The sequence below is a fragment of the Salvelinus sp. IW2-2015 genome, linkage group LG4q.1:29, assembly GCF_002910315.2.
Source record: "Salvelinus sp. IW2-2015 linkage group LG4q.1:29, ASM291031v2, whole genome shotgun sequence".
Taxonomy (NCBI): Eukaryota; Metazoa; Chordata; class Actinopteri; order Salmoniformes; family Salmonidae; genus Salvelinus; species Salvelinus sp. IW2-2015.
In genome coordinates, this window is record NC_036842.1 from 45,481,939 (window position 1) to 45,508,090 (window position 26,152).

Genomic DNA, 26,152 nt, shown 5'->3' on the forward strand with positions numbered 1-26,152 from the left:
GCAATGCTCTAGAGGGGCATGATTTTTCACCGTCCCTTTTTCTTTGAAGAACTGAAGTCATCCTCAGCTCTCAGTCTTGTAAACGGACCAATTGTACGCAAAAAGGGAGATGTGTAGCAATAATCAAGGAATCTGAGAGCGAACCGGCTCTACATGTTTTCTGACCTGTGACCCACTGACACCTCCACCAGTTAGAGAGGAGTAAGGGACAGTTATACATTTAATGGGGTGGGTGGGATGGTCCAAAAAACGGTAGGGTTGTGTGATTTGGTTTTTAGCTTTGGGGAGGGTTGTGTGATTTTACTATTGTCTACAGAGCTGTAGACCACACTAGAGCTGTAGACCATACAAAGAGAGCGTACAAAGGTCTCCCTCGCCCTCCATTTGGCAAATCTGACCACAATTCTATCCTCCTGATTACTGCTAACAAGCAAAAATTWAAGCAGGAAGCACCAGTGATTCGGTTTATAAAAAAGTCGTCAGATGAAGCAGATGCTAAACTACAGGACTGTTTTGCTAGCACAAACTGGAATATGTTCCGGGATTCTTCCGAAGGCATTGAGGAGTGCACCACATCAGTTACTGGCATCGAGGACGTCATCCCCACAGTGACTGTACGTACATACCCCAACCAGAAGCCATGGATTACAGGAAACATTCACACTGAGCTAAAGGATAGAGCCACCGCTTTCAAGGTGTGGGACTCTAACCCGGAAGCTTTTAAGAAATCCTGCTATGCCCTCAGACGAACCATCAAACAGGCAAAGYGCCAGTACAGAACTAASATTTAATCGTACTACACCGGCTCCGACGCTTGTCTTATGTAGCAGGGCCTGCAAACTGTTACAGACTACAAAGGCCGCAAGCTGCCCAGTGACACGAGCCTGGCAGTCGAGCTAAATCACTTCTWTGCTCGCTTCGAGGCAAGCAACACTGAGGCATGCATGAGAGCACCAGCTGTTCCGGACGACTGTGTGATCACGCTCTCCGTAGCCGATGTGAGTAAGACCTTTAAACAGGTCAACATTCACAAGGCCGCGGGGACAGACGGATTACCAGGACATGTGCTCCGGGCATGTGCTGACCAACTGGCAGGTGTCTTCACTGACATTTTCAACATGTCCTTGATTGAGTCTGTAATACCAACATATTTCAAGCAGACCACCATAGTCCCTGTGCCCAAGAACACTAAGGTAACCTGCCTAAATGACTATACACCCGTAGCGCTCACGTCCATAGCCATGAATTGCTTTGAAAAGCTGGTCATTGCTCACATTAACAMCATTATCCCAGAAACCCTAGACCCACCCAAACAGATCCACAGATGATGCAATCTCTATTGCCCTTTCCCACCTGGACAAAAGGCACACCTACGTGAGAATGCTATTCATTGACTACAGCTCAGCATTCAACACAAGTGCCCTCAAAGCTCATCACCAAGCTAAGGATCCTGGGACTAAACACATCCCTCTGCAACTGAATCCTGGACTTCCTGACGGGCCGCCCCCAGGTGGTGAGGGTAGGTAGCAACACATCCGCCACACTGATTSTCAACACTGGAGCCCCTCAGGGGTGCATGCTCAGTCTCCTCTTGTACTCCCTTTTCACCCATGACTGTGTGGCCAGACACGACTCCAACACCATCAATACGTTTGCAGAAGACACAACAGTGGTAGGCCTGATCACCGACAACGATGAGACAGCCTATAGGGTGGAGGTCAGGGACCTGGCCGGGTGGTGCCAGAATAACAAACTATCCCTCAACGTAATCAAGACAAAGATGATCGTGGACTACAGAAAAAGGAGGACCGAGCACTCCCCCATTCTCATCGACAGGGCTGTAGTGGAGCAGGTTGAGAGCTTCAAGTTCCTTGGTGTCCACATCCCCAACAAACTAGAATGGTCCAAACACACCAAGACAGTCGTGAAGAGGGCACGACAAAGCCTATTCCCCCTCAGAAAACTAAAAAGATTTGGCATGRGTCCTCAGATCCTCAAAAGGTTCTACAGCTGCAACATTGAGAGCATCCTGACTGGTTGCATCACTGCCTTGTACAGCAACTGCTCGGCCTCCGACCGCAAGGCACTACAGAGTGTAGTGCGTATGGCCCAGTACATCACTGGGGCCAAGCTGCCTCCCATCCAGGACCTCTACACCAGGCGGTGTCAGAGGAAGGCCCAARACCCCAGCCACCCCAGTCATAGACCTTTCTCTCTGCTACCGCATGGCAAGYGGTGCCGGAGCACCAAGTCTAGAACCAAAATGCTTCTCAACAGCTTCTACCCCTAAGCCATAAGAGTCCTGAACAGGTAATCAAATGGCTACCCGGACTATTTGCATTGTGTGTGTGTGTCCCCCACCCCTCTTTTACGCTGCTGCTACTCTCTGTTTATCATCTATGCATAGTCACTTTAACTATACCTACATGTACATATTACCTCAATTAGCCCGACTAACCGGTGCCTGTATATACAGTTGAAGTCAGAAGTTTACATACACCTTAGTCAAATACATTTAAACTCAGTTTTTCACAATTCCTGACATTTAATCCTAGTAAAAATTCCCTGTCTTAGGTCAGTTAGGATCACCACTTAAGCCATTTTGCCACAACTTTGGAAGTATGCTTGGGGTCATTGTCCATTTGGAAGACCCATTTGCTACCAAGCTTTCACTTCCTGATTGATGTTTTGAGATGTTGCTTCAATATATCCACATAATTTTCTCTCCTCATGATGTCATCTATTTTGTGAAGTGCACCAGTCCCTCCTGCAACAAAGCACCCCCATAACATGATGCTGCCACCCCCGTGCTTCACGGTTGGGATGGTGTTCTTCGGCTTGCAAGCCTCCCCCTTTTTCCTCCAAACATAACAGTTCTATTTTTGTTTCATCAGACCAGAGGACATTTCTCCAAAAAGTACAATCTTTGTCCCCATGTGCAGTTGCAAACCGTAGTCTGGCTTTTTTATGGCGATTTTGGAGCAGTGGCTTCTTCCTTCCTGAGCGGCCTTTCAGGTTATGTCGGTATAGGCCTCGTTTTACTGTGGATATAGATACTTTTGTACCTGTTTCCTCCAGCATCTTCACATGGTCCTTTGCTGTTGTTCTGGGATTGATTTGCACTTTTTGCACCAAAGTACGTTCATCTCTAGGAGACAGAATGCGTCTCCTTCCTGAGCGGTATGACGGCTGCGTGGTCCCACAGTGTTTATAGATGTGTACTATTGTTTGTACAGATGAACGTGGTACCTTCATCCATTTGGAAATTGCTCCCAAGGATGAACCAGACTTGTGGAGGTCTACAATTTGTTTTCTGAGGTCTTGGCTGATTTCTATTGATTTCCCCATGATGTCAAGCAAATAGGCACTGAGTTTGAAGGTAGGCCTTGAAATACATCCACAGGTACACTTCCAATTGAGTCAAATGATGTCAATTAGCCTATCAGAAGCTTCTAAAGCCATGACATCATTTTATGGAATTTTCCAAGCTGTTGGCACAGTCAACTTAGTGTACTTCTGACCCCCAGGATTTGTGATACAGTGAATTATAAGTGAAATAATCTGTCTGTAAACAATTGATGGAAAAATTACTTGTGTCATGCACAAAGTAGATGTCCTAACCGACTTGTCAAAACTATAGTTTGTTAACAAGAAATGTGGTTGAAAAACGAGTTTTAATGACTCCAAACTAAGTGTATTTAAACTTCTGACTTCAATTGCATGTGATCAACATGCAGTAGGAAAACACRCAGTATGTAACCAAAACAGTCACATTCCACTTACTCTATTCTCCAATTCGTCATCCCTGCTGGGGTGTTTCTCAGACAGACACTGTTGGAATTGGTCACCCTATTGAATAATTGGTGACAGTTCAGTTTTGGACAGACCTRCATTTTGTGTTCATGGATATACAGAAAACCCATGAGGACCACATGGCTTAGTAAAATGGTCAACATTTTGTGACATACCCAAATAAGGCAAAATCCATTAACAAATAAGACCAACCTGTTGATCAATGGTCGATCGTTCTTCTTGGTGGCACACTTATGGCCAGAGAATTTTGCACCCAGATGCCTTKCCTTCGCTTTATTGGCATAGGACTTTCCACACTTCCGCCAATGGTCAGTACAGCAGCCAGTCGGTAGACACCCGTCTGGGCGCTGTCCGATGAGGAGCAGTAGCACGTCTCCGTTGGCAACAGGGTAATAACATGCTGCTTGTCTGGGAAGCCCTGTTAGAGGAATGATTGGGTGCTTGGCACCAGRATGATTCGTCCTTTTGCCACAGTCATCCTGGCCAAGGCCTCCGCTCCAGTTTCTGCCATGTCAACCTCTTCCTGTGCCACACAGGACTGGATGCCTTCAGCAAAGGACACCATGTCTTTCTCCAATGTGTGGTAGGGGACAGTGGTGGTGGTTATTCGCCTGGAAAATTGCTCATGGCACTCAGGGGTCAGCTGGAAATTTTCTAGGTTACAGTAGCCCCGCAGCACTTCCCTCAAGGCAAGGGTTTGGAGTTTTTTTTACTCTGACCTTCCATCCAACCAATGCCTTGAGGACAGCATTGAAGCTCTCTGAGCAGTTGTTGGTAATTCCGTCTGACTGGATGCCCAAGCTGTTTAGCACATATTGTGTGTGCTCTCTTGTCCATGGCGTCGGACACCGACTGATAGAAATAAGCTTTAAAATCAGGGCTCCAGTGTGCATTCGTAGTCACTCCTTGATTTTGAGGCCAAGAGCTCTTGGGTGGCGTTCTGGTAATCGGCCACAGCTTGGGCACCCTCTGACCCCATCTTGTGCTTCACATTGTTCGAGATGTGGTTACAGCAATTGACCATCCTGGCTTGCAGGCAGCACAGACTGGATTACTCCCTCAATAGTCACCTCACGGTCTGTGCAGAAGATTGCTGTTGATAGTTGGGGAAGGAGTGAAAGGATGGKGTGAAAKAACTGTTTGTGGTTTTCCATGTGCCGGGTGGTGTGAATGAGGAATGCCAGGGGAAGGACAGGTGCCTCTTGAAATGCTACATTRCGGAAAACAAGGGGTAAGSATAAAGATTGCCGMGGTCAAACGTGGTGTCATAGTGAAAAATGCTTGCTCCTTGGTGTTTTGATTTTAATGCCTGCCTTGGCCTCTTCAACCATTTCTGGTGCTGCCACCACTAGAAGGGTTGTGGGTCGAGTCTCCATATGTGTGACAATTCCAGGGAGAATATCACATATTATATGTGTTGCCACCAACTCGCCCCTGTCCAAAACAGTCAGGTCCCTTGCTCGATGAATTGTGTTCTTGACTTGTGCCAATTTGTGAGGTTGATACTCCGGCATGAATGATGCATTTGCGGGTGGTGGTGGGTTATGTCCGAGTATACAGTTGTGGCCAAAAGTTTTGAGAATGACACAAATATTAATTTCCACAAAGTTTGCTGCTTCAGTGTCTTTAGATATTTTTGTCAGATGTTACTATGGAATACTGAAGTATAATTACAACCATTTCATAAGTGTCAAAGGCTTTTATTGACAATTACATGAAGTTGATGCTAAGAGTCAATATTTGCAGTGTTGACCCTTCTTTTTCAAGACCTCTGCAATTCGCCCTGGCATGCTGTCAATTAACTTCTGGGCCACATCCTGACTGATGGCAGCCCACTCTTGCATAATCAATGCTTGGAGTTTGTCAGAATTTGTGGGTTTTTGTTTGTCCACCAGCCTCTTGAGGATTGACCACAAGTTCTCAATGGGATTAAGGTCTGGGGAGTTTCCTGGCCATGGACCCAAAATATCGATGTTTTGTTTTTTAATTGAAATTCATCTGATCACTCTTCATAACATTCTGGAGTATATGCAAATTGCCATCATACAAACTGAGGCAGCAGACTTTGTGAAAATTGATATTTGTGTCATTCTCAAAACAATTGGCCACGACTGTACTTTGCCAGGTGTTTCAGTCGTTCGCCTGGACATTTCATCTATAATTGAGGTCGGATTAAATCCCTTGTTTGCTGCTGTTGGCTGTTGCCGTGTGGGACAGCAGAGTAGTGAATTAGCATGGGAGTATGAGGTTGGTGCAGGAACTCGTACTCCCTGTTTTGGAGCCCTGGTGCTTCCTTCCCTGCATAGTACCCGTATTTTTGGTGAAYGCCGAAGGAAGGCTATGGGATCCCTTCTGAATCCATTGCTTTTGGTCTGCCTCCCAGTCCTCACATGACGAGGAACTACCCACAAACATAAAAATGTCTCCAGGCTTGGGGTGGAGTGGTGGAAAGTGGGATACCTTAGCGGGATCAACCGTTTCAATCATTTCAGCTGTTTGTGCTGGWGTTAACTTCTTATGGGCAGGTAGCTAGCGTCCCACCTGGCCAACATCCTGTGAAATTGCAGAGCGCCAAATTCAAAATACAGAAATAGTCAAATTAAACATTCATAAAAATACAAGTGTTATACATCGGCTTAAAGATGAACTTCTTGTTAATCCAGTCGCTGTGTCAGATTTCAAAAAGGCTTTACGGCGAAAGTATATCATGCGATTATCTGAGGACAGCGCCCCGCATACAAAAGCATACAAACATTTTACAACCAAGTAAATTAATTACAAAAGTCAGAAATAGCGATAAAATTAATCACTTACCTTTGATGATCTTCATATGGTTGCAGTCACAAGAGTCCCTGTTACACAATAAATGTTTGTTTTGTTCGATAAAGTCCCTCTTTATGTCCCAAAAACTCTGTTTTGTTGGCACGTTTTGTTCAGTAATCCACTGGCTCAAAGGCGGTCAGGACATGCAGACGAATACATCCTAATAGTACCGGTAAAGTTTGTCGAAACAAGTCAAACGATGTTTATAATTAATCCTCAGGTTGTCTATTGTCTAAATAATCAATAATATTTCAACCGGACAATAGCGTCTTCAATAGAAAGGAAAAACAACGAACGGTGCGCAATCGGTCACGCGTGCAAAACAGCTCTGGTTCATTCTACAGTCCACTTAGAAAATGTTCTCATTCTTCCTCATTTTTCAGAATACAAGCCTGAAACAATGTCTAAAGAATGTTGACATCTAGTTGAAGCCATAGGAACTGCAATCCGGGTCCTATCCYATTACATACTGTATAGGCATTCAACAGAAAAGTACCCACATCAAAAATATCCCACTTCCTGGATGGATTTTCCTCAGGTTTTCGCCTGCCATATCAGTTCTGTTATACTCACAGACATTATTTTAACAATTTTGGAAACTCTAGTGTTTTCTATCCAATATTACCATGCATATGCATATCCTAGCTTCTGGGCCTGAGTAACAGGCAGTTTACATTGGGCACCTCATTCATCCAAAATTCAAAATACTGCCCCCTACCCAAGAGAGGTTTTAAAGGCAGTGGGCGTGTGATGTATACTTTCTGGGGTAGTGATTGGGGGACCTGGGGTAGTGATGGGGCAATCTGGGATTGACGGAGTRGGGTTGTGCATTGGCCATCCTTCCCTTTGTCCACACATCGTAGAGTTGACGGCGATAGCTGAGGGTGGTCGACCTTTCCAGTTCATTGACCAGCACAGGAAAMAAAAATATTTTGATGATGGTAGCCTGCTGCTGTAACTTCCTCTGAACGGAGGCAATGTCATCAAAAGTTGCTGCCCTCTTTCTCTTTGGCATTCTGATAAGGAAAATGACATTGGGATAAATATGGAGATAGCACAAGACACTTAGGACAAGGGCCCTGACCTCCAGGAGGCCCCCAATGATTGATTGTGTTAGTCACTCTCACTCAGATATGGTCTGCATTGCATAACTCTTAGCAAAATGTGTAGAATTGCAGGAAATTAGCTGGAAAACTGCACTTTTTTCTCAGTTCCATGGCAAAATTTGTAGAATTGCATGAAATGTCTTCTAAAATTGCTAWACTTCTCTCCGCCCAATGGCAACATTTCTACAATTTAAATATAATTAACTTGAAAACATAACCCTAACCTGCTGTAATTTCTCCCCGCTGTTTTGCCAGCGAGGTGGGGGGCCCCCAACCAAACCTTGGTTATGGCCCCCAAAAAGCATGTTAAGATCCAAATGAACATCATCACATGGACAGAGAGGGACCTGGAACTTCATCCACAAATCATCTGAGTCAGAGTGCTGATCTAGGATCTGTCTATAATCATATTCTTGATGTAAATGGCAGAACTGATCCAAGAGGAACACTCCTACTCTGAGACACTTGATACGTAAGGCCCCAGGTTTGACTGAATGTTGACACTTGGCCACTGGGGTTGAGTGGGGTCATATGGGTAGCAAACTTCTTGATAATGAATTTACCTGCAGTAGAAGTGATGAGTTATCGCTGACGTGGACGAGGCAGAGGCTCAAGTGTTTCCACTCTACGASATATCTGTGGAATGGTTACAGACAGTATACAGGTCAAAAGTCATATATACAAATAACACGATTGGGTTGTGTAGCTGACAATAGTGGCTTGTTCAATCTTTACATACAACCCTCCTTTCTCCCTCCCAAGAAGTAATCACTGATTAGAAATGACTAGACAGGTTAAAGCCATGTAGTGGAGCCCTTGGTTTCACCTGCCCAATGCTTTGTAAGCAGCGATTACTTCAAGGAGGGAGGAAGGAGTTGCTCAGTAATTTGTACCAAACATCTCAGTTCTCCCAAAGGGCACCCATTCAGTTCTCTGCATGAACAGGAAATATAGTGGACACTCCTTTTAGCCCATGCATACGCCAATCTAATGCTTTCACATTTGTGGCGAATAGTGAATGTGTGCGCCCTTCAGCAGAAGTGAGTGTTTGATGTTATTACACTGACTTGAAATAATGAACAACCTAAGTGATTTCTTACAGACATCCTACCAAATGATCTTAAAATATTTGCAGACGACTCAAAACAACCAAGAAAGACTACAAATGAAATGATTCACCCACATATTAAACATATTCAAAGTATTTCTACATGAAMAAATAAAATGTGCCGAACAAATGAGCAATTTCAATTGTCATTGATTGACATTTCCTCTCATCCCAAATCACATGTCATGTCTACATCATGTAGAACCTTTCCATTTAACTGCATAGTAGGTCAGCCAACATGGGACAAGTGCTGGGGGAAAAACTGTCACACGCTAGGTCAAACAATGAAATGGGAACACAGTTCGGCAGGATGTCATCCAGAATTTGGAAATGTAAGGTCATTTGCAAGGGGTCACAATGGTCGGAATGGAAAGTTTATGAAGGTTGTAAGTTTAAGTCCTTGACAAGGCATGCTYTCTTGTTTCATTTCCTTTGTGGCCTTGACAACAATGTTGAGGTGGGATTTGGAAGGACATTGAAGAGAAGGGAAATGGTTTCCCATCAGCTGGCGTTAATGGAGTGACAACTTGTAAAGACTTTTCTTCGAGCTTTAATAACAGAAGTCTTGACGTAAGAGGCAGGGTTGGGGTCAATTCCATTACACTGAAATTCCAATTCCAATCCTCTTCAATGCTTTTCAATGAGGATCATTTTATTTATAGGAATTGGAATTTGGTTTATTTGCAGAATTCGCTGGAATTGAAACAGTATTCAACCCAACCTGGTAAGAATACAAACCTTCTCTGCAAAAAGGCTACTTTGTCCTGGGGGCGTGCTTTGTAGACCATTCAGAGGCGTTCCTAATCTTGGTCCCCAAGAAGAAACCCACATGTTATGATAGTTTAGAAAGAGTAGTAGTTAGTAGTAGTAGTAGTAGAAGTAGTAGTAGTAGTAGTAGTAGTAGTAGTAGTGGTTGTGGTGGTGGATTCCCAAAGAAGAGGTTGTGAGTTAAAACCCTTGCAAGAACATGCCATCTTGCTTTTGTGGCCTTGACAGAACAACAATTACATTAGACAGCAAGGGAAAATGGATTATAAAATGTTAGGTTAKAGCAACTGGCGTTGAGTAGGAGTGCTGATCTACGATCAAATCCTGTCCATATTATCTTATTCCTGAGAAAACTGAATCTAGACAAAGCTGATCCTAGRACAGTATTTATTAAATGTCTCAGGCTAAGAATGCTGAACTAGAATCAGGTATCCCCTCGTCAAAGTCRTTCATTAGATCCTAGTTCAGCATTTCTACTACAAGCCACCAAGTGAATGTTGGGTCTTGGGTGCTAAATGACTTGAACAGTGGTGGAAAAAGTACCCAATTGTCATACTTGAGTAAAAGTAAAGATATCTTAATAGAAAATGACTCAAGTAAAAGTGAAAGTCACCTAGCTAAATATTACATGAGTAAAAGTCTAAAAGTATTTGGTTTTAACTTCAGTATCAAAAGTAAACGTAATTGCAAAATATACTTAAGTATCAGTGGTAAAAGTATAAATTATTTCACATTCCTTATATTAAGCAAACCAGACGGCACAATTTTCTTTCTTTCTTTTTTTTCTTTAAGAAATAGCCAGGGTGTCACCACTTCCGCTGAAGTCGGTCCCTCTCTTTGTTCGGGCGGTGTTCGGCGGTCAACGTCACCGGTCTTCTAGCCATCGCTGATCCACCTTTCATTTTCCATTTGTTTAGTCTTTGTTTTCTACACACCTGGTTTCATTCCCCAATTACATGTTCATGTATTTAACCCTCTTTTTCCCCCATGTTTTTGTGCGTGATTGTTTCWATGTTCATTCGGTACRTTATGGTTGGTTTTTGACGGGTGCTGTTTTCACCCGTGCGTAATTGATTACCGTTTATTGTTGGTCAAGTGCATTGTTACCTTGTGCCTTTATTTTGAGAAAAGTAAAGTACGTTGCTCACTCATTCTGCTGTCCTGCGCCTGACTTCATGCACCAGCTACACCCACCTTCTGACACAGGGTCACACTCCAACACTCAGACATACAGTACCAGTCAAAAGTTTGGACACACCTAATCATTCGAGGGTTTTTCTTTATTTTTACTATTTTCTACATTGTAGAATAATAGTGAAGATATCAAAACTATGAAATAACACATGGAATCATGTAGTAACCAAAAAAGTGTTAAACAAATCAAAATATATTTTATATTTGAGATTCTTCAAAGTAGCCACCCTTTGCCTTGATGACAGATTTGCACACTCTTGGCATTCTCTAAACCAGCTTCATGAGGTAGTCACCTGGAATGCATTTTAATGAACAGGTGTGCCTTGTTAAAAGTGAATTTGTGGAATTTCTTGCCTTCTTAATGCATTTGATGGGCAGAGCCCCACCTGTTTTGAGACCCACATTTTTAGCAACAATTTTATTTTATTTTTTATATTAATATTTTTTTTGGGGGGGGGGGGCTTGCCTGTTTTGCATGTTATTTTGGCTTTAATAAGTGTCACATATCAGTTTGCAAACAATGCAAAAAATAATAATATATACAAACATGGTCGCATACAAACATGGTCTCTTTTTTGTTTTCTTGAGTAAGGCAGCTCCAAAATGAAGGTGTTTCAGCCTAGCTCAGTGCTTTCTGTGGAAGTGGGGTGGGCCAGCAGAAAATAGGAGCATTGCCCCGTGTTTGGCTCAGTGTTCTGTCACTCATGGGGACCTTACGCAATCGCCAAGCTTAAGTCCTTAGAAAGGGTAGAYATCCGACATTTCAGCCCTTTGGGTCCTGCCATAGAGTTATATTACAAGTGCCGTTCCAAGAAGGCTCAAGGTCATTGGCCACAGAAATTATGTCAAATCACGTTAAATGTACAGTWGCTTTGATTGGACTGATCATGTCAACATCTTACTATCACAATCTTAGCTAGCAGTCATCATCATGAATCAAGTCTGCTGGCAAATCCTTTTTAATCCTTGTCATATGAAGAGAAATAATGAAGAGAAAATATAGATAAAACATATCGGTGCTCATCGGCCATTGGACATAAACATTATACAACAATTTTGAGATCGCAAATTCAACAATGAGTGGCAGTGGCTGACTGCAAGCATTGCAACTGGGAAGTCGGGAATAAATAGCTCAAACTGGGAAAATACGTTTGGAACGGTCATTCAACTCGGAATTGTAAATCCGGCATCTTTCTCTTTGATGACARAATTTGCCCACGAAGGACTGCCGCGMCACTTTCCTGTTCAAGCACATCACAACAATGTGAGTCAAAAAATGTCTTATGCTGCTTCATAAATTATGTAGAATGCCAGAAAGATATGTATCATGTAGTGTTGTGGAAAATCTTGAGTCAAATATTTGCACAGATACCGGAACTTGTAGATTCAGTTAGACTTAATTACAGAGTAACAGAGCCGAGGAYTTCCAAGAAAAAAGCTAAGTTCTCTCATCACAGAGCCCTGCCTTTATAGTATTCCGTCTTTGCATAACGTATAGAGTCCCCTCCCTCTATATGAAAATAGCTTCCCTTGACCTTTCTCCACCATTATCTTTCCATCTCAGTTCTTGCTTGTTAACTCMCACATCTGACAGCTGTTTAGGTTATCCTTTCTAGCCCAGGGGTTCCGCTAGCGGAACACCCACAACATTCCGCTGAAAAGGCAGCGCGAAATTCAAAAATATTTTTKKGAAATATGTAACTTTCACACATTAACAAGTCCAATACAGCAAATGAAAGATAAACATCTTGTTAATCTACCCCTCRTGTCCGATTTTTAAAAATGTTTTACAGCGAAAACACAACATATATTTATGTTAGATCACCACCAAATCCAAAAAACACAGCCATTTTTCCCAGCCAAAGATAGACACACAAAAGCAGAAATAGAGATAAAATTAATCACTAACCTTTGATAATCTTCATCAGATGACACTCATAGGACATCATGTTACACAATACATTTATGTTTTGTTCGATAATGTGCATATTTATATCCACAAATCTCGGTTTACATTGGCGCCATGTTCAGAAATGCCTCCAAAATATCCGGAGTAATTACAGAGAGCCACGTTAAATAACAGAAATACTCATCATAAACTTTGATGAAAGATACATGTTTTACATATAATTAAAGATACACTTGTTCTTAATGCAACCGCTGTGTCAGATTTTTTTAAACTTTAGTAAAAAGCACACCATGCAATAATCTGAGACGGCGCTCAGATAGTAACAACATTTCTCCGCCATGTTGGAGTCAACAGAAATACGAAATTACATCATAAATATTCCCTTACCTTTCATTATCTTCATCAGAATGCAGTGCCAGTATCCTAGTTCTACAATAAATTGTTGTTTTGTTCGATAATGTCCATTACTTATGTCCAATTAGCAACTTTTGCTAGCATGTGTAGTACACGTGTCCAAACGCTGGCGCAGATGCAGGCAAGCGTCGGACGACAACTTCAAAAAGTTATAATACAAGTCGAATAAACTGGTCAAACTTAGTAGAGAATCAATCTTCAGGATGTTGTTATCATATATATCCAATAACGTTCCAACCGGAGCATTTCTTCATGTCTGTATAAGTAATGGCACACATGGCCATTTCATGACTAGTGCGCATGACCAGGAACTAGCATTCTGCCAGACCACTGACTCAAATAGCTGCCATCCCCCCACATCACACTAGAGTCTTCATTCCACGTTCTACAGACTGTTGACATCTAGTGGAAGGCGTAGGAAGTGCAAACAGATCCATATATTACAGGGAATTGAATAGGTGATGACTTTCACATCAACCCTTCTCAGAATTCTCACTTCCTGTTTGGAAGTTTKCCTGCCATATGAGTTCTGTTRTACTCACAGACATAATTCAAACAGTTCTAGAAACTTCAGAGTGTTTTCTATCCAATAGTAATAATAATATGCATATATTATCATCTGGGACAGAGTATGAGGCAGTTCACTATGGGCACCAATTCATCCAAAAGTGAAAATGCTGCCCCCTATCCCAAACAGGATTTATAATGGTAGCGGGGCCCTGGTCCTATATGTTCCATTCCTTATATAGCCATTCTGTCTCAGCTCTTCAAAGTGGACAGCCTATATGCTGCTAATAATGGAAATGTAATCATAGTCATGAGTTTGCTCCCACAGTAGCTAAGAAAGTAATACTAAGTGTATGTTGTGTAGTAAGCTGTTAGTAGCMCATGTGTCTCACCCTTATAATTWGGTCTATTGTAAACATATCGTTCCTGGTCGGTGTGTGCTTGTTTACWAACTTTTTTTGTACAGCTTTGACTGTGCTACTGATAGTRGTAGTGGCACTTGGCTTGCACGTGCAAATTCAGCACACACAACATTCTATAATAGAATTGTGTTATTTGACGTGTCAAATTAAAAGCTTATTTAATGCATCAAATAGTGTTATGACGTGTATCTTTTTTTCACACACAAAGACCCAAACGGCGTTCAATGTGCCTCACCCTAATAATTTTGTCTATTTTCACCTCTTAATTTTGCCTAATGTTGGTGGTGCACATGTAGCCTATAACCTGTTTTAGAGAAATRTCATTATTGAATATTGTAAGAGCTTTYATTATTATCCTACGGTTCTGACTTGGTGTACAGGGAGAACACTGTAAGAACGGCCCATGTTCTGAATTATGTCGCTGTACATTTCAAAAGTGCTGAACAAATAGTTATTGATTTTGACAACGTCCRTTGTCGCTCGCTCATTAATGTCTTAATCGAAMTRACAGATTGCCTCTTATCCGCTTGTCGTCCCGTTATGTCATAGTTTGTACATCTCAATTGTCAGTAGAAACCACATTTGTTTAAGCAAGTCAGCCATATATTTTTTTAAAGACAGTAAATGAAGCTGAATGAACTGTTTCGCTGCTAGACAAGGCTCTGCTGAAAGACCGGTGTAGCAGTGGTAAGGTGTTGGGACTGCTGTTGGGACTCTGCTGTTTGGACAGCTTTTATGTAGGCCCTAACAGTTTTTGGGCACCGTTTGTCACCGTTATAGTGCAATTAATGTATTGTTTAGTGTTGTGTTGTGTTGTGTAGTGGCTTTGCTGGCATGCATCCCACATTTTTGTTTGTTTGTTGCCCCACCARGATTTACATGCTAAAATCGCCACGGCCTCTGCTGCAGAGGATAAGTTTATTAGAAATTGCAGCCCAAATAAATGCTTCACAGAGTTCAAGTAACAGACATATCTCAAAATCAACTGTTCAGAGGAGGCCTTCATGGTCGAATTGCTGCAAAGAAACCATTACTAAAGGCTAAAGGACACCAATAAGAAGAAAATTACTTGCTTGGGCCAAGAAACACGAGCAATGGACATTAGACCGGTGGAAATCTGTCCTTTGGTCTGATGAGTCCAAATTTGAGATTTTAGGTTCCAACTGCCGTGTCTTTGTGAGACGCAGARTAGGTGAACGGATGATCTCCGCATCTGTGGTTCCCACCATGAAGCATGGAGGAAGAGGTGTGATGGTGTGGGGGTGCTTTGCTGGTGACACTGTCAGTGATTTATTTACAATTCAAGGCACACTTAACAAGCATGGCTACTACAGCATTCTGCAGCGATACGCCATCCCATCTGGTTTGCGCTTAGTCCCACTATCATTTGTTTTTCAATAGGACAGGACACCTCCAGGCTGTGTAAGGGCAATTTGACCAAGAAGAAGAGTGATGGAGTGCTGCATCAGATGATCTGGCCTACACAATCACTCGACCTCAACCCAATTGAGATGGTTTGGGTTGAGTTGGACCGCAGAGTGATGGAAAAGCAGCCAACAAGTGCTAAGCATATGTGGGAACTCCTTCAAGACTATTYGAAAAGCATTGCATTCCCTCTTCTCCAAATCTCAGTCCAGTCCAACATCTGCATCTCATTTGAACTTCATTTGAATATGATGACAATTTATTTTATTTACGTAACTAAGCCATCTGACTGACATCTGATAGACCAATAAATGCGACTTTGAAAAACACATCTCCACACTTGATCCCACCTACTCKGCTCACTTGCCTCCCATYGGAAACGACAGGATGTGGTCTATCTTGGGTTAGTTAAAARAAATATTAGCTTTTAGCRAGCTAGTTGCTCTGCAGTGCAAGCTAGCTTGACTTGCTATAAAGTTGAGGRAAAAGTAACTAAATAAAACATGTTTATTATCACCTGAAACAATATATTTATCCTGTCTTGAATTWAAATATATTTTACAATCTCCCAAAATAAATGTGATATCTGACGAGGGACGGTCTCCTCACACTGAGTACAGTAGGTGGCGGTAATTTTATTTATTTATTTTAACCTTTATTTAACTAGGCAAGTATTGCACCATAACGTTGGATGCCAACCACCGATAAACCTCRCCGAAGAATAACTCAATCTTGCGATAATAACGCTACACTCACAGGGTTAATTAGAAAAAATCTTTGCTACAAGACTCCGTGAAGATGACGTACGGCGTAATAAAGTACGTCACGATGTAAACGGKGCATTAGTTCCTGTTTTGAAACCGTTTGCTCGCATCATGGCCGCAGTACGCAGCCTACGGGTTTCGGTAAAGCCAGACTGCTCAGAGTCGGATTCAGACCGAGATGCCCGCGAATTTGAACCGATGGAGGTGGAGGAGGGCGAACTCGAGGCAGAGGACATCCCCGTTAACCGGTCCTTGAATGAATTGCTGCCGGTGAGTGAAGTAGGCTTCAYAAGACCGCGGGCTCGCGTACCTTCTGGGCCTGCGAATAGTGTYTGGTTATCGGAGGAACTCAGTGAGCTACTGTAGCAAGATGGCCAAGTAGCTAACGGTAACTAGTCAATATCCTCGCTATAAGTGCCTCTGTTTTTAGCTTGCAGCTAACTAGCAAGCTACAGTAGCTATACTTGTTGGTTTTTAGCGTTAGCAAACTAACGTTAACTTTACATATTTTATGACGACCTAGACTGGACACATTTTCTGATTTAAAAACGAGTTTATTGCATCCACCACGGAGCCCAGTTTCATAATGTTGCCRTATAGTAATATAAACAGGCCTTCTTTTAGGGCATTTTTCACCCTGCCAGTTCTTATTAGTAATATTGGGCACCATCTCATTTTAAGGACTTTCTTTTCCCAGCTCATTGTTCTGCGTTAAAATGCCAGCTTCGCTATTGTTAGCAATGATAAATACCCGCACAAACCTTGAAGRCTTACCTCAGGTAACTTAATATTAACAAGGTTAAGGATAGTTGGTGAGCGATATCACTGTTTTGCCTAGGTACAGGTTGTAGTGACCCACGGTACAAGAGATGGCTGGCGCCAAACCATCAAAAATGAAACATGTTCTACCCCATTTTTTTCCCCTTAAGAAATTGTAAACAAAACTCGTGTCCCTGTCCTCGTTTTCAAAATGTTGCCAATTTTAGGCTGGACAATACATTTTAAACAATGCTTTGTTTCAGGTAAAATCTAGAGCTGTGTTAGAATATTCCTACTGACTGCACTAACCATACTATTTGTGAAGTGAATTGAGTATAGAGTATGCTTATTGGTTATAGTATTGTAACGACCCTGGGTTTATAAGCGCGGAAATCGACTCTGTCACGAGAGCATGCTTTTGCGGCACAGTCGATAGCGCGCCGGACCTCGGGCTAGAAGGTCGAGGGTTCGAGACCTGCTCCCTGCTGTTTCATTACATGTGTGTCAGAAGTGATGGACCTTGCATCCACGACAGTGCGTGTGCTTGGCCGGTGAGCGCGTTCCTGTAAGGCGTAGAGTTGCAAGCTAGCGCGAGGACCGTCTTTGAAAGGAGGGAGTATTGTAAGCGGGAATGTGGACTCTGCCGCACGAGCATGCTTTTGCGGCACAGTCGATAACGCGCCGGACTCGGGCTAGAAGGTCGAGGGTTCGAGACCTGCTCCCTGCCTGTTTCATTACAGTATGGATATTGTTAATATGTCAAAAGTTCCTGGATGTTGTACTAAATTTGCCAAAATATGAAGTAATCATGCATGGACAAGTATACTTGCAGTGGAAACGGCTACGTTTCAAACTCAAAATAGACGGCCCTATGCCCTTGGGGAATCCTGCCACCATATTTGTAGTCGGTCCAAATGATTAGCCAAGCAAGGGAAGTTTGCAATTTAAACCTTCAGCCCTCGTTTTCTTTGGATGAATAGCGTTCCCAGAGTGAACTGCCTCCTACCTGTCCCAGATGCTAATATTTGCATATTATTATTACTATTGGATAGAAAACACTCTGAAGTTTCTAAACGTTTGAATGATGTCTGTGAGTATAAACAGAACTCATATGGCAGGCAAAAACCTGAGAAAAAATCCAAACAGGAAGTGGGAATCTGAGGCTGGTCGATTTTCAACTCATCGCCTATTGAAATCCCAGTGGGATATGGATCTGTGTTGCATTCCTACGGCTTCTACTAGATGTGTGTAGAATGTTGAATGAAGCTTCTACTGTGATGTTGAGCCGGATGGGAGATGTTTGAGTCAGTAGTCAGTGGGTCATGCGCATTCCACATGATAGCGACTTGCATTCCATTACTTCTATAGACCAAAAGGATATCCTGGTTGGAACGTTATTGAATATTATGATAACAACATCCTAAAGATTGATTCTATACTTAGTTTGACAAGTTTATTCGACCTGTATATAACTTTTTGAAGTTTTCGTCCGACGTTATGCGGGACTGCACGAGCGTTTGGATATGTGTACTAAACGCGCTAGCAAAAGTAGCTACTTGGACATAAATAATGGACATTATCGAACAAAACAACAATTTATTGTGGAACTAGATTCCTGGGAGTGCATTCTGATGAGGACATCAAAGGTAGGGAATATTTATAATGTGATTTCGTATTTCTGTTGACTCCAACATGGCGGAGAAATGTTGTTTCTATCTAAGCGCCGCTCAGACCACGTGCCTTACATGCACTCCACGAGGAGCCTGCCTGAGACGCGAATGCAGTAAGAAGCCAAGGTAAGTTACTAGCTAGCATTAAACTTATCTTATAAAAAACAATCAATCAATCATAATCACTAGTTAACTACACATGTTGATGATATACAGTTTATCTAGCGTGTCCTGCGTTGCATATAATCGAAAAAGGACAGTCGTTGCTCCAACGTGTACCTAACCATAAACATCAATGCCTTTCTTAAAATCAATACACAGAAGTATATATTTTAAACCTGCATATTTAGCTAAAGGATATCCAGTTAGCAGGCAATATTAACCAGGTGAAATTGTGTCACTTCTCTTGCGTTCATTGCACGCAGAGTCAGGGTGTATGCAACAGTTTGGCCGCCTGGCTCGTTCGAACTAATTTGCTAGAATTTTACTGTAATTATGACATAACATTGAAGGTTGTGCAATGTAACAGGAATATTTAGACTTATGGGATGCCACCCGTTAGATAAAATACTGAACGGTTCCGTATTTCACTGAAAGAATAAACGTTTTGTTTTTCGAAATGATAGTTTCCGGATTCGACCTATTAATGACCAAAGGCTCGTATTCTGTGTGTTATTATGTTATAATTAAGTCTATGATTTGATAGAGCAGTCTGACTGAGCGATGGTAGCAGCAGCAGGCTCGTACGCATTCATTCAAACAGCACTTTCGTGCGTTTGCAGCAGCTCTTCGCAATGCTTCAAGCATTGAGCTGTTTATGACTTCAAGCCTATCAACTTCCGAAGATTAGGGCTGGTGGTAACCAATGTGAAATGGCTAGCTAGTTAGCAGGGTGCCGCTAAGTAGCGTTTCAATCGTACGTCACTCGCCTGAGACTTGGGAGTAGTTGTTCCCTTAGCTCTGCAACGGCCGGCGGTTTTTGTGGAGCGATGGGTAACGATGCTTCGAGGGTGGCTGTTGTCGATGTGTTCCTGGTTCGAGCCCAGGTAGGGGTGAGGAGAGGGATGGAAGCTATACTGTTTCACTGACAATACTAAAGTGCCTATAAGAACATCCAATAGTCAAAGGTATATGAAAGGTATAGAGAAATAGTCCTATAATTCCTATAACTACAACCTAAAACTTCTTTACCTGGGAATATTGAAGACTCATGTTAAAAGGAACCACCAGCTTTAATATGTTCTCATGTTCTGAGCAAGGAACTTAAACGTTAGCTTTTTTACATGGCACATATTGCACTTTTACTTTCTTCTCCAACACTTTGTTTTTGAATTTTTTAAACCAAATTGAACATGTTTCATTATTTATTTGAGGCTAAATTGATTTGATTGATGTATTCTATTAACTTAAAATAAGTGGTGTTCATTCAGTATTGTTGTCATTATTACAAATAAATATATATGATTAATCGGTTACGGCTTTTTTTGGTCCTCCAATAATCGGTATCGGCATTGAAAAATCATAATCGGTCGACCTCTAATCTTAATATCTCATGTGACCGTGCGAATGAACAGCGTCTGAATATAAAATATATAAGCGTGTATCTTCCATAGCCAGCCAAGAAATTTACCTCAACATGCCCCTCGTTTGAGCGAGAAGGCAGAGTGCTCGCTGCCGTTGACGGCACAAGCTTTTGGCGGGGCTTGTTGAGTTGGCTACTTGTGCGAGAAGGCAGAGCGGCTGGTTGATGAATTTAACAATGAATGTACTGGGAAAATACGTTTTTGTCGACCAGGGGTGACTGAATTAATGTTCAGGATTATTGATAATCGTTATAGTAATCAAGTATAATATAAAAACAGGTAGTAATAAACATGAATCATCATATTACAAAGTAATCGGTAAATACTTTTTCAGTCTTGTGTTAGCAGTGTGGAAATGGATGGGGAAAAAACTTCTGCAGAGTTTTCCTGTGAGGGGAGTGGTGTATCCAGGGAGAAACTAAACTAATCTTCTGAAATTTCATTCGAGATCTTATGTTGCAATCTATTGGAATGATTTAGCAATTGCAGTAATACTGAATAAGGTGTATATTCTTACTAAAGTAGTAATTACTCAGAATTGCAAAATATAAAATTTTATAGTTAAGTTGATCACTTACAACCTTAAAATAACAATTTATAGCATAACAATGAAACTGACATTAACCAAAAACACCATTCTATTTATACGTCAATATAAATCTGGTAGCTCTCAAAAGAGCCTTTGCTTTGCGGAGCAGTTCGTTTTCAGTAGTGTGCTGCCTGCCATGTCGTCAGAGGAGGCTGCCTGCCATGTCGTCAGAGGAGGCTGCCTGCCATGTCGTCAGAGGAGGCTGCCTGCCATGTCGTCAGAGGAGGCTGCCTGCCATGTCGCCAGAGGAGTAGATCTGTGAATAATACAACGTTAATAAGTTATTGCCACGCTTTCACAGAGAGGCCTAGTTTACATTTAACATTCTTGTCATTTAGCAGACGCTCTCGTCCACAGCGACTTACAAGAGCAATTTGGATGAAGTGCCTTGCTCAATGGTACATTGACAGATTTTTCACCTAGTCGGCTCGGGGGTTCGAACCTGCCACCTTTTGGTTAATGCCCTTAACCGCTAGACTACAAACTACAAAAAGGCAAATGGTGGTAGATAAATCATATGCTGGTTAAATAAGACTGCTCTTAGAACTTTCATACAGTCATTATTTTGGGGAAATGGGGACATGTCTGTCTATTTCTCCAAGTATCTCAATGTATGTATTTTGATGCTTTGAAGTTCTACACCATTTTAAATCGGGATAACATATTATTTCTAATGTACGTTTGGGCAGCATACAATGCTGTGAACAATTGCTGGTAGTTAAAATGTACTCATGGAAGTCTGAGGTCGTCCCATTGTTTCCTATAGGTGGAGATATAGGTATGTCTGTTTATATTTTTAAGTGCGTGTTGTGATTGGTATTTTTGTACCATTCCTGAACCTGTGATCAGAAACAAGCTACATRGGGGCAATACCAGAATAAATGATTCTGTCTCTTCACAGCAAAATCTAAAAAGCTGCACCATACACAGTTGAAGTCGGAAGTTTACATACACCTTAGCCAAATGCATTTAAACTCAGTTTTTCACATTCCTGACATTTAATCCTAGTAAAAATTCCCTTCTTAGTCAGTTACAATCACCACTATTTTAAGAATGTGAAATGTCAGAATAATAGTAGAGAGAATTATTTATTTCAGCTTTTTTCTTTCATTCCCAGTGGGTCAGAAGTTTACATACACTCATTAGTATTTGTAGCATTGCTTTAAATTGTTTAACTTGGGTCAAACGTTTCGTGGGTAGCCTTCCACAAGCTTCTCGGAATAAGTTGGGTGAATTTGTCCTTCCTCCTGTCAGCAGCTGGTGTTAACTGAAGTCAGGCTGTAGGCTTCCTTGCTCGCACACGCCTTTTCAGTTCTGCCACAAATGTTCTATAGGATTGAGGTCAGGGCTTTGTGATGGCCACTCCATACTTGACTTTGTTGTCCTTAAGCCATTTTGCCACAACTTGGAAGTATGCTTGGGGTCATTGTCCATTTGGAAAGACGCCATTTGTGACCAAGCTTTAACTTCCTGACTGATGTTGCTTCAATATATCCACACAATTTTCCTACCTCATGATGCCATCTATTTTGTGAAGTGCACTAGTCCCTCCTGCCAGCAAAGCACCCCGCACAACATGATGCTGCATTCCCTGTGCTTCACATTTGGGATGAGCTCTTTGGCTTGCAAAGCCTCCCCTTCCTCCAAACATAACAATGGTCCATTATGGACAAAACAGTTCTATTTTTGTTTCATCAGACCAGAGGACATTTCTCCAAAAAGTACGAATCTTTGTCCCTATGTTGCAGTTGCAAACCGTAGTCTTTAGCTTTTTTATGGCGGTTTTGGAGCAGTGGCTTCTGTCCTTGCTGAGTGGCCTTTCAGGTTATATCGATATAGGACTCGCTTTACCGTGGATACAGATCTAGCATTCACAAGGTCCTTTGCTGTTGTTCTGGATTGATTTTTACTTTTTGCACCAAAGTAATAAATCATCTCTAGAGAGAACAGAAGATGACAAGGCTGCGTGGTCCCATGGTGTTTATACTTGCGTACTATGTTTGTACAGATGAACGCTGGTACCTTCAGGCGTTTTGGAAATTGCTCCCAAGGATGAACCAGACTTGTGGAGGTCTACAATTTTTTTTTTGAGGTCTTTAGCTGACATTCTTTTTGATTTTCATATGATGTCAGCTCAAGAGGAACTGAGTTTGAAGGTAGCCTTGAATACATCCACAGGTACACCCTCATTGACTCAAATATGTCAATTAGCCTATCAGATGCTTCTAAAGCCATGACATAATTTTCTGGAATTTTCCAATCTTTTTTAAAGGCACAGTCAACTTAGTGTATGTTAACTTCTGACCCACTGAATTGTGATAGATTATTCACTGTCTGTAAACAATTGTTGGAAAAATTATTGTTCATGCACAAAGTAGATGTCGCTAACACGACTTGCCAAAACTATAGTTTTTTCACAAGAAAATTTGTGGAGTGTTTGAAACAAACTAGTTTTATGTAAACTTCTGAACTTCAAACAGTATATAGCATTCATGTTGGTGGCAAGATGTCATATAATTTTAAAAACGGTTGAATCAAGTGTTTTTTTTTTTTTTTTTTTTTACCGGTTCATAAACATGTGCCATTGAATCGGTACATCAAAAAAATCTTCCCATTTATTTTGCAACCTGTACGGCACAGCTGTCAACATTTTCGTCCCCCTAATGAAACTGGTAACTTTCTATTTAGCCCCCTTTCAGCCAACTTGTATCTTTAATATATGGCAGGCAAACAAGTTCCCCGCCTCTCCCTTTTCTACTTGCTGCCTCCATTTTTGTGGTAGTGCTGCTTCTCGCATGGTTGAAATTTCGATGACTGAGCAGATTTTCCATATATTTCAATAGCTGCATGGTGACAACTCCTCTAATCAATAATACAATATAATACTCTTCTTTTTATAATAAAAATAATATATATTTATCAGTATATTTGAGTTCTACCATAGACACTGTTCTCTTTCTGGAGATAAAACTGAAAATGTAACCAGCTTTGTATGGCTTGTTTAAGAAATGTACATATATACTTCTCTTATTATACAACGGTCAATTGGGTTCATCGTCGTGGTGACGCGTGTCTTTTGAGGATGAGTCTAGAGATAACCTTCAGCTTGTTAATTAGGACTTCCTTCTCTAAGATAAGTCCCTCTGTAGCCATTGATTTAGCTTATGTTTTTTTTTAATAAGAGGGTTAAAATTTAGTAAAGCTTCTAGACTTCTGACCTTTGTAATGGTTATGCCTAAATGTGTGATTCTTCTTTCACTGGAATACCATAATATGAGGGTGTCACACATCTTTGACAGCCATGAGTTCACATTTACTAATTTAAAGATATAGACCAGACGCTTTGGAAAATGATTTTATACATTGATCGATATGGGAATTTGGTTAGCGTCTTTCCCATCTTTCTAATGACATAAGGTTGGACAGCGTTACTCTGCTGACATCGATGGCTAGACCAGAAATAGAAGTAGCCATTTTTCCCACCTACTTCCTCGTTATGCAGACATGCAGTGCATTCGGAAAGTATTCAGACCCCTTGACTTATTCCACATTTTATGTTACAGCCTTATTCTAAAATTGATTTAAAAAAATCCCATTCAATTCTACACACAAACTGGCTGCCACGGCAGATGCAATGAATAGATATTTTATCAGAAAAATCATTGTTAAAAATGTCATGTGTCCAGCCTAGTTAGGCTACCCTATTACACGGATGCTCAGGGGCGAAAATCTGATATCAAACCTTGGAGGGGACAATTACATTAAATTTTCTCCAGGAGCAAATTCCCTGAGGGGACACCAAAAGTAGTGCTGTAACACATAGCTCTGTTGTAATATGTTAAAATGTATATTGATGGGACCAATACACTACTTACTGGGATAATTGTTAGGTCAGTAGTTAATGAAAGGGTTTGTCCCACTTGTTTAAATCATTATAATACTACTAAATAATAATAGTCATAGCATGGTCCTTTTATCAGTGCAGTGTTCCTCTCTCTTGAAACGTCAAACACTCTGTTGCAAGAGTTTGCGGTTCTATTAAATTGTGGGTGTGGCTGCTATGGTTTTGTGTCATCACTAGTAGCGATGCTGTGGCCACTGTCCCCTATACTTGTACGCTGCCTGGCACAAGGGTGAACCTGGTCCGTGCCCGTGGCTGTGACCACTGTCCTCTGAAGTCTCTTCTCCTTGGCTCTTTCCCTTTCACCACCCTCACTGACTCACAGTCCTGTCTCCTAGAAAGATAAGGTGTTTGCGTAATCCTAAACTACCGGTACCCAAACTACACCAATTAATCACAACAGCAATTACCATTGCCTTAAACAAATCTTGGTTCAGTCACCGTTTAAGTTGAAGAGTGGGGGTTATCCAGGCATTTTCCAATTATGTCCCTATCTTACAAATTCAAAAAAATGGAGGAACCTTTTCATAATGTTGCCAAAAAAGACTCCAAACTTACCCTGAGACTCCCTGTTTCCTGCCAGTCTGTGCCCTGCAATATCTGTCCCCCAGCTCTTGCTTGTCTCGTGTTGCCAATTGTTGCCTGCTTCTGCCTAATTGACATCATTGGTGAAACATTTCCATTAGCATTTCACGCTCTTTCTATGAACATTTTATCAACGGTCTTTGAGATATTAGGCTACTAGAGTTCTTACTTTGCGTTTTGTGTACTGAAAAATACTCTGAATGTCCGTCTTTTTACTTTTTGCTGACATTTTTTCTACCTGGCTGGCTGATCGGTCTAGCTCAACACACACATTACACAACACATGCTGCAATATTCACGTTTTGAAATTGTTAACATAGTTTGTTTCATATTGGCAGGCTTTTCCAACAAAAGCTGAAAATTTGCCAAGCTAGGCGAGCACCAATTCCGTTTCGTGGTGTTGCCTATATCTTTGCTACCTGGTTAAAGGTGAAAAAAATAAAAAATTACACTTACGACCATATTTAGCTTTTGCAACGAGACCATTAATTATTAAGACAAGGTCTAGAGAGTGTAGTTTGTTCAGTTTGGACTTCAAGTTTATCGCTAACCTTATTCACAGGGACTTTGAAGCACTACAGCCTGCATGCTAATTTTGGAATATTACTGACGATAGCAAATATCATTCTTGACGACGCCACATAAATGGAATAGGTACTAGCTAGCTGATAGGTTATGTTGCTTTAGTTTGCGCACTAGTCCTCTGCATTCAAGCTAGTGTGTAACCCTGCAACATTAAACAAAATATATACATTGCCTAAGGCGCGATTGACTGGATTACCTCACGTCAGTTTACGTACACTGAGTGCCTT

The 26,152-nt window shown here is 41.5% G+C and overlaps 1 protein-coding gene across 4 annotated transcripts in view; it reads left to right on the forward strand.

The window, feature by feature from the left end:
• Nucleotides 1–16,327: 16,327 nt before the first annotated feature.
• LOC111962039 (nuclear cap-binding protein subunit 3) overlaps nt 16,328–26,152 on the forward strand; it is a 29,921-nt gene continuing 20,096 nt past the window's right edge. For 3 of the 4 annotated variants that reach the window (XM_070442925.1, XM_023984801.2, XM_023984800.1), the window contains exon 1: nt 16,328–16,523. In XM_070442925.1, the coding sequence (XP_070299026.1) occupies nt 16,365–16,523 (159 nt within the window). In that variant the 5' untranslated portion in view covers nt 16,328–16,364. The other variant, XM_023984803.1, reaches the window with a different exon arrangement.